At 32.8% G+C, this 17,426-nt stretch overlaps 1 protein-coding gene across 4 annotated transcripts in view; it reads right to left on the bottom strand.

Moving 5' to 3' along the window:
• Window positions 1-4,948: 4,948 nt before the first annotated feature.
• DNAJB14 (DnaJ heat shock protein family (Hsp40) member B14) overlaps window positions 4,949-17,426 on the bottom strand; it is a 47,265-nt gene continuing 34,787 nt past the window's right edge. For 3 of the 4 annotated variants that reach the window (XR_010156654.1, XM_526640.7, XM_009448068.5), the window contains 5 exons: window positions 14,119-14,304; window positions 11,925-12,019; window positions 11,008-11,117; window positions 9,133-9,305; window positions 4,949-6,559 (listed from right to left, as the gene is read on the bottom strand). Coding sequence is in view for 2 of the 4 variants with exons in the window: in XM_526640.7 (XP_526640.2) it covers window positions 6,435-6,559; window positions 9,133-9,305; window positions 11,008-11,117; window positions 11,925-12,019; window positions 14,119-14,304 (689 nt within the window). In the remaining 2 variants the exon portion in view is untranslated. Of the gene's footprint in view, window positions 6,560-9,132; window positions 9,306-11,007; window positions 11,118-11,445; window positions 11,562-11,924; window positions 12,020-14,118; window positions 14,305-17,426 lie in introns of all 4 variants that reach the window. The other variant, XR_010156655.1, reaches the window with a different exon arrangement.

The following is a 17,426-nucleotide window of genomic DNA, read 5'->3' on the forward strand; positions in this document are numbered from 1 at the left end:
TCTTGCGCCTGCGCCTTGTGTCACGGGCCGAAGGAAGTCAGCTGTGGGGTAGAGGATTTGTACAAGATCGCTGGACCCTAAGGAACCCAGAAAATGCAAGCAAGGTTATGTGTTACAAGACATTCTTGTGCAGAGAGGGTGTATAAATGTCATTAGTTTTGCAGGGTCTGTTATCTTAAAACCTTTTCTTGTAGATGAAGAAATTTGAGGGGATGGTGTGATGAGCTGAAGAGCAAGCACCAGATTGCCTGTGATTGGAAGTACCAGGTCCACAGGTTTCTGACCTGTTTCCTAGGCTCTTGTGACTTCCCCATGGGTGCTCTTTACTGAAGGCCTTATCTAGATTGAATGGGGAGGAGCCATGGGTTTTCTGGAGCACTTCAAGCGTCTACTTTTAACATGCAGACACTGATTACGGGCACCTTCTATGTTCCCTTTTACATCAGAATTTTTAAAAATTAGTAAGGTCTCATGTAATAAATAATAATTGAAAAAAATAAAAGGCTTTCCGGGTGCGGTGGCTGACGCCTGTAGTCGCAGCACTTTGTGAGTCCGAGGCGGGACGATCCTTTGAGCCCAGGAGTTCCACACCAGCCTGGCAAGATAGGACCCCATCTCTACAAATAATAATAATAATAAAGAATTATCCGAACGTGGCGTGCACCAGGTACTCGGGAGGCTGAGGCAGGAGGATCCCTTGAGCCCAGGGTTTGAGGCTGCATCGAGTGGTGATCGCCCCACTGAACTCCAGCTTGTGTGACAGAGCGAGATCCTCAAAAGAAAAGCTTCTTTAGAAATCGCATCCTCTTTCAGCTACCACCCTGTTTTTCCTCTACTCCCTTTCATAGCCAAATTTTCAGAAGACTTTAGCCTGGTTTTCAATTGCTGCTTCCATATGTCACAAATCTAATCAGAGTTGTGTTGATTCTACCTCCTATCTTTGAAAACTATTCACCTATCTATATTCCTACCCTACTCCAAGCCATGATCATCTCTCTTTTGACAACAACCTCCTATTCTTCTTACATTCTCTTTTGCCCTCCAGTCTCCACACAGCAACAAAAATGATGTTCTAAAGACCCAAATCACATCATTTAACTCCTTCCTTGAACATCAAGTTTATTGACTTAGGATAAAGTTCAATATCAGCATCATGGTTTATATATCATTCTTATGGGGATCTGGCCCCTATCTTAATTCTCTCACCTACCCTGGATTCCTTATGCTATGATCATACAAATTTGTTTTCACTTCCATAAAGATTTTTATCACTTTACCAACTTAGCACATTCTGCCTGAGATATTTCTCTAGCATACCTTAATCCTACTAATCTCATCTTTTGCATTTCAGCTTAAACTCACTCTCAGAGAAGCCTTCCCTGACCCTCACTGAATAGTTTAGGTCTTCTAGATAAATGCTTTCATTGTACCCTGTAATTTTCTTTGTAGAATTTATCATAATTATAATTATTTACTTGATATTTATTTTCTTTGCTAGATGTAAACTCTTTAAGGTTTTTGTCTTTCTTATTCAGTGATTAATTCCCAGCACCCAGCTCACTGCCTGGGATATAGCAAGCATTGACATACTTGTTGAATAGTTGAATGAATGAAAGAGTGGCCATATTAAGAGTACAAAACATGATAAAAACAAACATTTTACAGTGAGAACAGACCTTTTTATTAATATATTGAGATAAACTACAGAGACTGAAAGACAAAAATTCATATTTCATTCAGAACATTCATTAAAAATCAAATGCATTTGAGTTCTCACAGAAAATTTTATGTAAGTCTGATATAACATTAAATATTTTACAAATCAGACATTTCATTTTAAAATCTAATTTTTAATCCTGAATGCATTATAGACAAAGTAAGCTCTCCTTTACCAATTTCATTTAACTTATACAAGGCTTCCATTATAATTCCATCAAACCTTAAAAATTACCTGCAGCTTTTAAAAACACATAAAGTAAATGGAAAGAAAGTCTTATGTAGCAATCCAAAAACTAAAACTAGAAATTGGCAAGAAGCATTTCTTAATACAGATAAACTGCAAAATATCATTTATGTGTGTTTCTTCTCATTGGTTTAATCATCCTATTAAAAATAATTTTTTGAAAGTAATAATTACAATACTCCAATGTCACTGAAAATCTCTATGATTTTAATGGTGTCCTTAAATGGCAAAGTAGAATATCAGACTGAAATGTACAGAGTGTTGTGCTGAAGTGAATGAGACTTGCCATGCCAGGTGTCATCTGCTATGCAGTTACAAGACATCTTGGCAACTAGTCATCCCAGTTTTTACTAACTTACTAAACAAGGACATTTCAAGAAATACTTCTTACCCCTATGTATTTCCAGATGGCTGGATATAGAAAGATATAATTATGTTTGAAGCATGGGCCTTATAATAGGAATCTCTCCATTAAAATATGAAAAAGAGCAACAAATAATTCACACCAATGAAATTGTGTTGACTGATTTTCAAAGTTAGAAATAAAAATATCCACTGCTAATGGAAGCCCTGCTCTGTGCAAACATAGTGTGGTATATATTAAACAATCACACATTTGAGGTATTAGCTGGAAAAAAAAAAAAATATATATATATATATATATACACCTATACATAGACACATCCACAGAATATTCACAAATCTATTGGCCCCAACACCAGCAGATAGTCATATTAAATGAAAAATATCACATACCAACAGGAAAAAGTTACACATAGGGAATTTACAAAAAATATGGTGCTATAATCCTTAATATAAGGAGTATGTTTTGAATTAATGTTTTGAGGAAAAGTGTTTCCATTTATATGAAAGTATCTATTTAATAGTAATAAAACCAAAAAGGAAGCTGAATTCTAGGACTGTTTTACCTGCCAAATAATTGAAGGGATGAGCAAGAATTCCTTGAAAAGCCTCATTCTATCCTTTTTCTTTGTAACTAAAAATTAGAATTTAAAATGTTGGAAATTATTGCCAGACAAGTTTCTTTTCATTGGTTTATAGGGAATTTTATGGATTTTAACTAGGCAATGGTCCAATGTGGTCAACAGACATGGTTTTTCAGCTGTTGAATGAAAATTAAAATAAAGATTTATTGTTGATTTTCATTAGTTTTTCTGTTCAGATAAGAAAAAAGATTATGAATTCCCTTTCAGTTTGCTTCACTCATTATGAAGATGGATAGTAATAGGATAGTACTGAACCCAAGCTTCACATGGGGAAGCTCAACAAATGTACAAATTCTCCTCTTAACAATTTGGTCCTCTGACATAAAACTTGCTTAACTGGCAAGATGGCTCACTTGGTCCTCAAGCCAACATCAAGAAATATTTAGCTGTCTTAACACAGGTGGGAGACTTTTTTGTAATGAAATACATAGGAATCCATTAAGTAACATTAGCATGTCATATGTGTTAAATAGCTTCATTTAAAAATGTTACAGATCAACAGAAGGGAAATCAGAAACTTATTTTTCTCAGTAACTACTTTACATACTAGTGTAATTAAAGGTTTAACTGGAAGAAAAATTCAGCATAAAAATATAATTAAAGTAAAAAGCTGGTATTCCACATTCCTGTTCCTATGAACACCTGAGCTGACACAAAAGCTGAGTAGTTTAATGCATTGGCATATATATGCCTTAAGGACTGTACTTTTCTCTACCAAATCTTTGTAAATCATAAACAAGCATGTAATGATTATGAAACAAATACTTATTTAGGCATTCAAATGTAATCTATTTACAAAATATATTATTTTCACTTATTAGATGAATTCAACTTGACATTTTTCATTGCTGAGAATTCAGTTCACATTTAATCAAACTACATTTCGAAATTTACAGATGACTAAATGACTAGCACCAGTCTATTTGGGAACTAAGGAATCAAAAGAAGAGGAGAAAGGTACTATTTTTCATTTCCCCCAAACCCTCACAAGGACAATAATGTTTGTGTGTATATGCATGGGTGTATTTGTGTTTACGTAAAAAGGGGTAAAAATGTAAAGCATTAATAAATATAAGTGCTGCTAAACTGTTAGAATACCAGTTAGAGTAGCTAATAAAGCAATATTCAAAGATTGAGGACTTTTAGGTGGTCATTAGAATGAGCCGATGAAATTGCGAAGTTCATGTAGCTAAACATAAGATGGCAAAATGTTGGGATTTTTATTATAAAAAAAGCAGCAAACATGAAAATCTTTTATCAAGATATCTAAACTCTTCTTACTTTATAAAGTTAACTCCAAATTATAAGATACTTGTTGAGCTTTTATACCATGATATAGATGACATTAAGGACTGAATCTTTACTTGCATACTTCATATGTGGCTTAAATTGTCAGGCACTCAGTCTGTCATTTCTCACTGCAGAAAATTTTATCAAACACATTTTCCCTAGCATTTTATGAAATTTAATGGAATGCAGCACTGCAACTGAAATATAATACTGTCCAAAAGCCATGTATGACTTTATAATATACACTTTATGGTATCACTTAACTTTGTACAATAACTTCACCTATCTCCTTAAAGCTGGGATTAAGGGAAAAAGAATCAGTCAACAAGAAGGTAAGTTCACAGAATTATCAGCCATAATAGTGTAAATTTGCCATTAAAATTAGAAAAATAAATAGATGAAATTTTTTTCATTCAAGTTTTCATAAATTTTCTGATGCATATGAACTTTCAAAGTTAATTAAAATGCTATGAACTTATTTTTTTAAAAACTTACTCTGCAGGCTCAACAAAATAATTAAAATTGTATTTTCTCTTAAGCACTGCTTTTTTTTTTTTAAGGTAACATTTCTAAGAGCAAGTTGGTTAAGCTCTCCAGTTTTCCTATGACAGTATGTTGTTTAGTTTAACCTGCTAATTCAATCAGGCATTTCTATTGATTCACCTGGAAAAGGGGATACAACAGAACATTTTTAAGAGGTCATTTTAGCAGTTTTATTCAACAGATGCCATAAATTAACTACATTCAGGAAAAAAAACTTAAACAAAGAACAAAGCCACCCTATCTAGCATTCTCTCACTCACAAAGAAGTATCAAAGATATGTTTATGTTCCATTAACCGAGTATGAAGCAAAATCATTAAAATATTACAACTGCTAAACACAGAAGACTAGAAATCAAATAGTTTCATATCCAGTATACAGGCATCAAAAACTTCAATTTCCAGCTGTTTTTTTTTTCTAATTCATATCATGGATTTACTTACAAGGAGCTTATTCCTATGGGATTAATTCAATTACTCAATGGTAAATAGATTTTAGCTCAGAATTTTTAAAGGATGACTTGCTTTAAGTTACTATTCTACGTGCTGCTCTATTTCTGCTCACACTTGCATGTGGCCAAACAGATCATGCTCTGATCAGATAAGTATACTGTAATCAACTTATATGTTTAGGAGTTGGCATAGGGTTAAAAGGCACAAAGCTGTATTTTAGTACTCATTTTTCTTATTACTTATTTGTAGAGGAACTTCTTTGGATCCTGCTTAAATGATCACCAAGAAACTGCAAATTTCTATGGGGGAAAATGTGAGTCCTCTTCATAAATTTTAGCAGCCCTTCAAGGACATATACTTCAAAATTTGGTGGCCTTTAAAGTATTGGAATTTTAAATGACATAACTGCACTTTACTGTTGAAGACCCTTTTAGTTTAATATTTATAGCCATTTCCTCATATTTTCTTTAAAATCTATCAGTATAGCATTTCATTTCTATGCATGTATATGTATAGTAATTCATAAAACTAAATAGCAAACTGATATTCTACACCAGTTCATTTATCTCAATATATATTTTGGAATATAACGGCAATATTAAAAATATCAATTCCCTCTAAGCTGATAATACTATAAGATTTTACACAAAGTTAAAGTTTTTGTTTTTTCTTTTTGAAAAAGTTTCATTGTTTAAAGTCCACATATTTGACACCTTGATAAGGAAAATGTAAATGTGTCATATAACATTTATTCCATCAATTTAAACTGAAGTGTCTCATGGAGCTAAACACTAAAAGAATTTAAATAAAAAAGCAGTAACCTGTATGTACACAAAATGATCATTCCATAAATATTTACATGACAAGGGAAAAAATGGAGAATCACTAAAACTGGAAATTGCTACAGGTGTGATAATCCTTTCTCATGACACTTTAGTTAGGAATCATGTAAGCTTTTAAAATGAAAATACTTGTAGAAGCGTTAACTAAAATATTCCATTTTAGTTTTCAGTTACTATTTAAAGGAGCCAGTAGGTCATAAACAGTCCAAGATTTCAGGAACCAACTATTCAGTTTAGTTTTCAGTATCAAATCTTTTCCTTCATCCCTCATGATGAAACCAAACTTACTTACAGAAAAAATAAAGAGTACGCTAAAAGGTATAAATAAAAATTCCAGTTCATCCTCCTTTATAAAGACTGGTAAGCCGCTCTAATTCTTTACAGTTGTCCATGCTCAAGGCATCTGCCTTCCTTCGGAGTCGATCATCACGGTATACTTTTGCTGCATACTGCATATCTGTTTCTGTTAATAAAGAAAAATATTTTGCTAATTGAATACAATTTTTGTCACCTAGTTGCTTAAGCTCAAGTGATGCTTTACAGGAGCCCTTCGATATATTTTGATTAACTGACTTAAAAAAAATCAAAGTACAATTCCTAAAAGCCATTTTAGTAGGAAAAAAATTTTAATGAAAACTTTATTTGAAGTCTAGCAGGTAAAACAAACACAGAAAATAAATAAGGATAGAATCCTGTCAACTCACGTTGGAATCCTTTCTCTCTACTCCTGTTCCCCAGTGGTTTAAAAACTATTCCTCTGAAGCATCATCTTGGACTCTTTTCCTAAAAATATTATATGCTTTTCAATACTGCCAGTGGTTGTTTCACTGTGGCCTTCTGTTAAGATTTCAGATTATCCCAAGACTTAAGTATTTAATAAAAAATTTAAAATCTTGTTCTGAGTTTACTTAAATTAAAAAATACATATAATATTACTGAAGGAACACAGATTAAAAAAATGCTTGTTATACGATCGTAATATTGCTATTCAGCAAATAAGTACTTCTGAGGCTTCCTTCAGTGTGTGGGACAGCACAGCTACTAATGATATACAGACTACAAATCAAAATTCTTCAAGGAGTATTTCTTGTTTTTTCCTGTTACTCTCAGTCATTTCACTGTTTATTAATACCTGTAAAGACTAGGAGCACTTAAAGAAGATGTAACAGAAAAAGAAATCAGTTACTTTCTGGAACACAATGGCCAAAGTAGAAGACATCTGGTTTATATGGATTAGTCAAGATCACATTCAAGATATACTCACAGTTAAGAGAGTATTCCATTTGTAAAGATCTCCAGAAATAATCTTTACTAAATCAACTGGACTAGGATTAACAACTCAATCAATATTATCCTATGCCTTTTATTTACACATAATGCGCTTATATCTATTTACAGATGACTCTTCCCAAAGAACAAATTTGAGACTTAGATAAACCAAAGTTCACACTGCTAACGAATGGCAGAGTCTAGATTCCAGTCCAACTCTCCAATGCCTAGCCTAATATTCTTTCCATTATTTCAAGTACTGCTTGGGCTGGATAATTTTTTTGTTGTGGGGGGTCTGTGCATTGTAGGATGTTTAGCAGCATCCCTGACCTTAACCCGCTAGATGCTAGTAGCAATCCCTTTCCATTCCCATCCCATGATGACACACAAAAGTATCTCCAGACATTACCAAACATCTCTAGGGATGGGTGGGGTGGGGGAAGGGTGGCAACTCACTCCCAGCTGAAAACATAAAAATCACTAGTCTAATGTAAGCTTCTCCACACTGAGGACAGACTGATTTCACAAACTCATTGAGTTAGAAGTCAAAGAGGTCACATCTCTAACTGCCACTAAATAGAGGAGAAAACCAAGACCAGAGAGGTTAAGGACTCTCTTAGAAGTTACATTTTATCAACTTTTCCCTAGCAAGGGGGAGATGATGATAATTGCTGACATTTTCTGAGCATTCACTATGTGTGAAGTACTTTATTGCCTGATTTAATTTTCACAACAAACCCCATAAAGTTGGTTATTTCTGAGAAGACGTTGGAGCACAGGGCCTGGATTCTAGAGACAAATTGTCTGGTTTTGAATCACAAACGACCTCTATGACCTTGGGCAAGTTAGTAATCTCTCTTTGCTTCAGTTTCTTCATGTGTAAAATAAGTATAATCTCACAGGGTTGTTGTGAAGATTAAATGAGTTAATACTTACAACGTGCTTGGGACAGTGACTGAAACAATAGGCATTATATAAATGATAGCTATTATTTCCTCCTCCCACTCATCATCACCCATTTTACACATGAAACTCATAGAGGTTACAATTCGTCAGCTAAAAATTTCAGAGCTAGGATTCAACTTTACTCAGTTTAATTCCAAAGTCAGTTCTCCTAACACTACACTATATGGTCTACATTATTATTCATAACAATGGTCACAAAAACAAGAACCACAACACTCAATTCACATGCAACATCTCAGCAGATTCTTATATCAATCTTTATAGATGGAACTGTTCCTTAAATTAAGAAAACTGAGGCTGGAAAAGCCTAAGCAAATGAAGTGTTCTGAAGAGTCTCTCTGTGTACAAAGTAAAGAAAAAAGAAATGTCAACAAAACTCATTGTACATTAAATTCTAAATACAAAAGCTAAATTAATAGAGTTTCAAACTTAACTCTGAAAACAGTATGCATCTTAAAATTGATGACATAGTTTATCTGCCAGGATATTTTTTGTTTCTTGGTGGTACATAAAAGAATGATGTGTCTTATGATGGATATTATCAATACAATAAAATTTGGTATTACTTATTCAACCAAATATTTATTGATAACAATAGACAAGTACCATTTATTAAGTCCTTACTATGTGTCAATTCTGATGTTAGGCCACATGTATATAAAACACATGATCTCATTTAAGTACTGTGCTCCAATTATGTGCCAGGGAATTCCAGAACATTCCTTGAATAGGGAAATCTACATTAATCAGTTCCAAAGACTGCGAATAAGTTTTAAAATGTTAAACACATGACAAACTTACTTTGTTGTCTTTCTTTCCAGCAGTTATTTCGAATATTAGTCACATAATCTTCCTCCACACTCTTTTCTACCTTTTGTAATAACATTCCTTTATATTCATTTTTGAAGTCCTTGTTGACGTAATAAACAACACCCAAGTTTTCTGTTTGCATTTTAATAGTTTGCCCAGTTCCACTGTAAAAGAGATGCATCATTATTTTAATTAAAATTGGACATTCCAATATGCTGCTATAAACCAAGCAAACAAAAACAATTAAAAATCATTGAAAAGTTAATATTGGTAATACAGGTTGAGCATCCCTAATCCGAAACTCTGAAATCCGAAATGCTCTAAAATCTAAGACTTTCTGAGCATCGACAAGATGGCACAAGTGAAAAATTCCAAAGCTGACCTCATGTGATGGGTCACCTTTTAATCAAAACACAGCATCATAGGTGGAAACTAAAAGCCTGTAGTTGTTTGTCGTTGCTATTGTTTAACAGCTGACACGGGTATTCTGGTGATGCTAATATGCTGGTGGTTATTTAAACCTGAACATATTATTTTTTCACTGTTAAATACTTATATGTGAATTAGAGTAAGAAAATTATTGCTTATCAGTAGCATATAAATTCAGAGTCAGGAATGATGCCAAACAACCACAGGTTGTCCACATGGGTGGCTGAGATAGTGATACCTTTGCTTTCTGATAGTTCAATGTATACAAACTTTGTTTCATGTACAAAGTGACTAAAAATATTGTATAAAATTACCTTCAGGCTGTGTGAATAGGGTATATATAAAACATAAATTTCATTTTTAGACTTGGGTACCATCCTCAAGACATCTCATAAAATATATGCAAATATTACGAAATCTGAAAAAATCCAAAATCCCAAAATCCAAAACACTGCTGGTCCCAAGCATTTTGGATAAGAAATACTCAACTTGTAATTTATTTACATTCTCTCAAATTGCCTAAAACCATGATTTCATGTCACAAAAAGTAACCACATTTTTAAATATACTATGCTTTTGTAAAGTATCTCAATTTTTTGTTAATAAAAATCTTATTTGTATTATAAATTACAAAAATCAACTTGTAATTTATTTACGTTATCTCAAATTGCCTAAAACCATGATTTCATGTCACAAAAAGTAACCACACTTTTAAATATACTGTGTTTTTATAAAGTTATCTCAATTTTTTGTTAATAAAAATCTTATTTGGAAGAAATAAGGTAATTGTTATTTTTAGACCAATGTGATTTTAATACTGTAAAATCACTGATTTTTATTATTTTTTCTTTATATGCTTTTTATTTATTCATGCTGCTATAACAGCCAATATGATGTTATAGTTTCCTTTATGTTCACTGTATTAAAGTTGTCTAGATTGCATGCTGTATTAAATTTCCTTTATGTCCTGACCTCTTACACATAAAGTATATGGTGAAAAAAATACATCATAAAAAAGTAATATTTGCTTTTATTTAATTGATATTTTGCAAAATGAAGAGTAAAGTCATTTTCCCCTTAATGATATAAATCTATGTAACATCAATCATTGCTCTTTCTGTCTTTAATTTTGTCCTTTAGAGTATTTTTTGCCTTTAATGTCAACACATTACCTACCACATTAAATTGTTATCAAGTTCAAATATAGCATTTCTGTCCTTATCCACAGTGGAAGAATAGAAATGTAAATTAACAACATAAGACAAATTTATTACTCAAAGTAACTATTTTAAAAAATTAGATAGAAATTTAAAATCTGGTACACTTGCAGTAACAGATTTGGCACTTAAAAGTTTAAAAGAGCACAAGCTCTTTAAAGGAAGCTAGGTCAGAAATAGCAACAATTCATTTTTTGTAAAACTTCACTTGGCTACTTACGATCTGGGATATAAGGAATAAGGAGGATTAGAGACCATCAACTGGCTTAATAATGACACGAGGATCAATACAATTATGGGCATCAGCTGGATAAACACAGAAAAACCTCCCTATAAAAAATGATCAAAGAATAACAAATTGTAATATAACTGTAGTTGTTAATAATACAACAGTTGTCATACATTTTGAGGCAGAAAGCGCATTTGAGATCTAGTTCAGTGCTTTCAAATCTGCGTAACCATGCCAATAGGGTGATTCTTAAATATAATTATCCAGGCATATCACCAGGAGATTCTGATTTGAAAAACACTGATAAAATTTGATTTCATTTTATAGATGAGGAAGTCTTCATTTCTTTCTCTTTCTCTCTCCCGACTCCCTCCCCCCAACACACAGAGACGCTATCAATATGCTGCAGGCTGTAAAACCATTTTTTACCTTGGATTTGAGGGTAGAAGATGGGAGCTGATGAGTGGCAAAGCTGGGGGCCAGGCCTTTTAATTTCTAGTCTAGCGCTCTTTCCATTTACCTTTCCACTTCATGTAATTAAATTGCTATAGGCAATTAGGTATAACTGCATTAGAACAAGGAAAGTTACCTCCAATTCAAGTTTTTCAGTACTCTAAATTCTTCAGGGCCAACAATAACAAGTTACCTTCACAACATGCATAGTGCAGGTGTACCTTCATTAGAATCATAGAATAACAAATCTAAAGGGGTCATACTATCCAACCACCCCTGGCTGACCTCTCTTCCTATTCCTACAATGTCCCTAAGGATTTTCTAGTCTCTACCAAACACCTCTAGTAAGAGAAAACACATTATTTCCTACAACTACTTGCCCTCTTTTCAGACAACTCTAATTGCTTTTCCTGAGCTGAAATTTGCCATTTTGTGATTTCTAGTCATAAACGTACATCTCCTCTTTCCTCTTCTCTTTCATGTCCACTATGTCGATGCTGATGTTGTTGGCTATAACCAGCTCTTCCATTTGAAAAAGAATGTACACTACCTAAAAAATTAAAAGCAAGGTTAAATTAGGGAGAGCAATTATGATCAGAAAAAATACATTTTCTTTCACATTTTTCTTTAATTTTAAAAAATTACTAAAATAATGCATGTGTATTTTCAGTAGTAAATACTTATTGCCCTCTCCTCTTGTAAGTGAAGGGTGGACAGAAATAGGAATGATTCTTCCCAATCTGCTTCCGTTACAGGTAGAAGTTCCTTCTTTATGAAAACTTGACTAAGAGTTTCTCTACACACATAGAGGTTTTTATAAACCTCTTTTGTTTATGATTAGTTGTGATTAGTTGTTTTTATAAATGTTGGATTATTACTTTGAAACTTTGCTTTTTGCATTTATCAATGAATCATAAACATCTCTAGAAATCAAAAGATAGTATTCAAATTCATTTTTAAAAAATAGCCCTATAATATATCTTGGTATAGATGGACCAGAATTTATTCAAACACTCTCTTGCTGATAAACATTCAAGTTGTTTTCATATAAGATGACCAATCAGAAATGGCTACCATTGACAAACTATGTTATAACTAGCAAAATAACTGCAAATCAAGTATCAGAAGAAAATTTACTACTGCCTGAAAGATTTCTGATTGTTCCTAGTATACTTCCAGTCAAAATTACTAGTTTTAATAATTTTTCTGTAATTATGTATTCTAACATGTCAAAACACAGGTTATATTTTCAGTCATTAATTTGCATTTATATATCCTCTTTCCTTCAAGGATGCTTTGCAAAACGTCCTATCAATGACCACAACCTTGCCAGGCATGGTGGCTCACCTCTGTAATCCCAGCACAGGATTTGGGAGGCTAAGGTGGGAGGATTGCTTGAGGCTGGGAGTTCAAGACCAGCCTGAACAACATAGCAAGACCCTGTCTCTACAAAAAAGTTTTAAAAAAATTAGCCAGACATGTGGTACATGTCAGTAGTACCAGCAACTTGGGAGGCTGAGATGGGAGGATTGGTAGAGCCTAGGATTTTGAGGCTGCACTGAGCTATGATTGCCCCAGTGTACTCCAGCCTGGGCAACAGAGCAAGACCATGTCTCTATTAAAAAATAGAAAGAAATGACCACAACCTTTCTCAATAATATTCAGAGAGGGCCACCAGGTCCAATTATACTGCTACATTCATGAAGATTCTCTTAATGTTGAATGGGATTTACTTCAGCACCTGAAGTAAATTTTGTAAACAAGACTAAAGCTATAATTTTAAGTACCTTAGAGGAGCTACATTCAAGGAAAATAGATTTCCACAATAACAACTCACAGTACAGTAAGTCCTCACTTAACATCATCAAGAGGTCCTTGGAAACTGCAACTTCAAGTAAACATGATGTACTATATGCCTTAGCAATTTAACTGTTGTTTATATCAATTAGCCTGCGTTAAAATTAGTTGTTATACAGAACATTGTTTCACTTACAGTCACAGTTTCCAAAAACCTTATGTTAAGTGACCACTTACTATAAATGTAAGTGGAGTTTAATACTATTTATGTTGGTACTATAAAATCTTAGTATCACTACAATATTTCACTTTGATAGTCTAGTTAAAGTTAGCTATTTCTATTTTAATGTAAACTTAAAAATCCACTTACTTTGTATATAACCTATGAATCAGATTTTCTACTGTTTAAATGGAAATAGAGATGAGTACCTCTACATATATCCAAATTAGCCAACTATAATGTTATTGATAAAATATTTACAAAGATCTCTAGGGAAGCAATGTCAAATAGTCATCCAGGTTTAAGTAAAGAAAACCATTCATAATTGTAATAGTACTTACCTAAGACATTGCCATTACATTTCCTGCTTACATTCCCTTTCAGCTTTATATAAAATACAGAATATCTGTACTCTTCATTTTTTTAAATTAAAATATGTTCTAGGAAAAAGGCAGGCTATTATAAAAGTAATAACCCTAATATTTTTCTCCTGCTTTCATGAAAAACCATCACAGGATCGTAACACTACAAGAAATGTAGGGGAAAAGGTAGATACATCTCTAAATAACGTTAACTGGAGGTAAGACTATGTAGCTTCATAAAATATACTATCTATAATTACATTAAAATACCTGAAGGAAATCCACCCCCAAAAAATATATTAAACAAGTCTTCTGGAGTTATATCAGCTTCACAACCTCTATGGAAATTAAATCTGCCATTGTTTTGGTGGTTACATGCTTGTTCTTCATTGCCCGTGAGGTCATACTGTTTTCGCTTTTCTGGATTACTTAAAACAGCATAAGCATTTCCAATCTCTGAAAAAGTAATGAGTAAAAGTTGGTAAGCAAAGTTTTTATATTATAAAAGGCTGCCCCACATAAAAACTAACGTCATGCTGAAAAAAAGACTACCTAAAACTAATCCAGAAAATTGTTAAAAATAAGTTCTTTTAAAGATATACATTGTTTGCAATTACATATATTGTCTCTCAACACAACTTTTTATACCAGACAAGTCTCTTTACTGCCTTGAAAACAAAGGAATATCCATCTTCCTTTTTTAATATTGTGTTCCATCTCCTAAAATCCTGCGTCTTAAGCCATTCTTCAAGTGGTTTAAACCAATAACAATAGCAGTAGCTATCATTTATTGAGTACCTAAGAACTGCCAGGCTCTGCACCCAATACCTTATTACATTGTCCATTATTATCCTCACTTTACAAATGAGGGCCCTGAAATTCAAGAAGGTTAAATAACTCATGCAAAGTCAAATTATTCTTAGCACAATAAATACACTCTCTTTAGCAGCCCATACCAAAAATCCTTTTTTGCACCCTGGAGCCTGAATGAGCTATTTTTTCATTCTATTATCCCAAACAATTTATCCCCTAAAACAGTAAACTCCATAAAGACAGGGACTGTGTTTATGTTTTCATGGCAATATCCCCAAGGTCCAGCATAAAGTCTGAATTAGTTTTTAAATAAATACAGACAGTCCTCAGTTTTTCTATTTCACTTTGCTACCTTCACAACATTTATTTATAAAAAAGAATTCTCTTTCCCATCTCACAGTCCCAAATCCAAAAAAGGTAATGTTACACTGGTTACCAGAATTTACTTAAAACAGCATAAGCATTTCCAATCTCTGAAAAAGAAATGAGTAAAAGTAGGTAAGCAAAGTTTTTATATTATAAAATTCTGCCCCACATAAAAACTAATGTCATGCTGAAAAAAAAGACTACCTGAAACTAATCCAGAAAATTGTTAAAATTTACAAATTTACCAATTTACAAGTTGTAATGCTTTGAATCTAAAACTAAGAACTATCCTATTCGTACTCTGACACTTCTAATAGTTAATCACTTCATAAATACATCTTGCTTCTTAAACTAGATTGTAAGCCTCTTGCAATACAGAATATTTTAAAAATAGTTTTTGGATCCCATGTGGTGGCTGCCATAGGTACTGTACAAGCAAACAGATGCTCATTAGGTAGTTGTTTTTGGATGATTACACATTACATTGAAATTAATTATATACAATACTCTGGATATTTTCTTCTAATCGAGCTTCTTAAAACTGGGATTCAGAGATTGCTTTCAAATGGTGAGTATACCCTGCTGAATGAAAAATTAGGTGAATGATCCATCTATCTGAGGAGATACTTTCTTCAGATTCTCAAAGAATCTGTGACTCAGAAATGTGGCCATCATTTATGAGTTATTTCAAAGGGAAAGTATAATCAAAGATCCAAACAATGTACTTACAAACAACACCAAGGTATTAACTCATACCTAAAAAAAGAAGCATATCTATCAATCTCTGCTAAAATTGTATTTTTAGTAACAATATCAATTTTAGGATTTAACATCTATAAACTAAAAGGGCTATCCCATGTAATGCAATAATGCTACTTTAATAGTTTTAATACTTTAAAACTATTAATATATAGGCAACCCAATTCTATTTTAAGGCTTCCTTTTTTAGAAAAAATAATTTCTAAACATTAAGATATTTTAGACGGTATTTGAGAAATACTGTCATAATCTATAATTGTACACATAAGACAATTTATATATTGTGGCCAGAGTAAATTTCTATTCATTTACTTTGTGCTATACCCATATAATCAAGATTTTTTTTGCAGTTCCTTATTATCTAAATAATTATATCCTAAATTTATTTTGGTATTCATAAGTTTTACAAAACGCATTTCTACCTCATTGTCACTTATTTCACCAAAAGGTACCTTCCACTTCATTTATTTTTCTTTAAACTTTTAATACACAGATCCACTGTACCTTTCCCCTAATTTTTCCCAATAGTAATATTTTGCAAAATTATCTTACAATATCACAAACAGGATATTGACACTGATATAGTCAGGATATAGAACATTTCTAACACCACTCTCATGTTGCTCTTTCATAACCACATCCAACTCCTCCTCCTTCCCTTCCCAACCCCTGACAACCATTCATCTATTCTCCATTTTGACAGTTTTGTCATTTCAAGAATATTATATTAATGAAATAACACAGTATATAAATGGGATATTATATGATATATAAATGGAATGAAACCTTTTGGGATTGGCTTTGTAAATCATAATACTCTGGAGATCCAGGTTGTCATATATGCCAACAGTTCATTTCTTTTTATTAGTGAGTAGTAGTCCATGGTTAAGGATGTACCACTGTTTAACCATTTACCACTGAATAACATCTAGTTTTTTTCTAGTTTTTGGCTATTACAAATAAAATTGCTATATATATTCATGTACAGGATTAGGTGTAAACATAAATCTTCATTCCTCTGGAATAAATCCCCAGGAGTGCATTGCTGGGTTGTATAGTAGCTGCACAGATTTTTGAGAAACTGCCCAACTGTTGTACAGAACGGCTGTGTCATTATATATCCCATTAACAATGTATGAGTGATCCATTCCCTGCATCCATACCAGCATTTGGTATTGTCATTATTTTTCACTCTAGCCATTCTGATAAATGTGTAGTGATATCCCATTTTGGTTTTACTTTGCATTTCTCTAATGACTAATGAATGACAGAGAAAATCTTTCACTGTGCTTATTTGCCCTCTGTATATCATCTTCAATGGAATGCCTCTTCATTTTTTTGCCCATTCTAATTGGACTGTCTGTTATTTTACTTTTGAGTGTTTGGAGTTCTTTATATTTAATATATTCAAGATACCTGTCCTTTGTCAAATACGTGCCTGGCAAATCTTTTTTTCCATCCTGGAGCTTCTTTTCATCCTCGTAATAAGGCAGAGCAAACTTAAAAAATCTTAAAGTCCAACTTAACAACTTTTCCTTTTATGTACTGTGCTTTTGGGATTAAGTCTTAAAAAATCATTGCCTCACCCTAGATCCTAAAGATTGACTCCCATTATTGTTGATTAAGTGTTATGTTTTATA

This window comes from Pan troglodytes, chromosome 3, assembly GCF_028858775.2.
Source record: "Pan troglodytes isolate AG18354 chromosome 3, NHGRI_mPanTro3-v2.0_pri, whole genome shotgun sequence".
In the NCBI taxonomy this organism is placed as follows: domain Eukaryota; kingdom Metazoa; phylum Chordata; class Mammalia; order Primates; family Hominidae; genus Pan; species Pan troglodytes.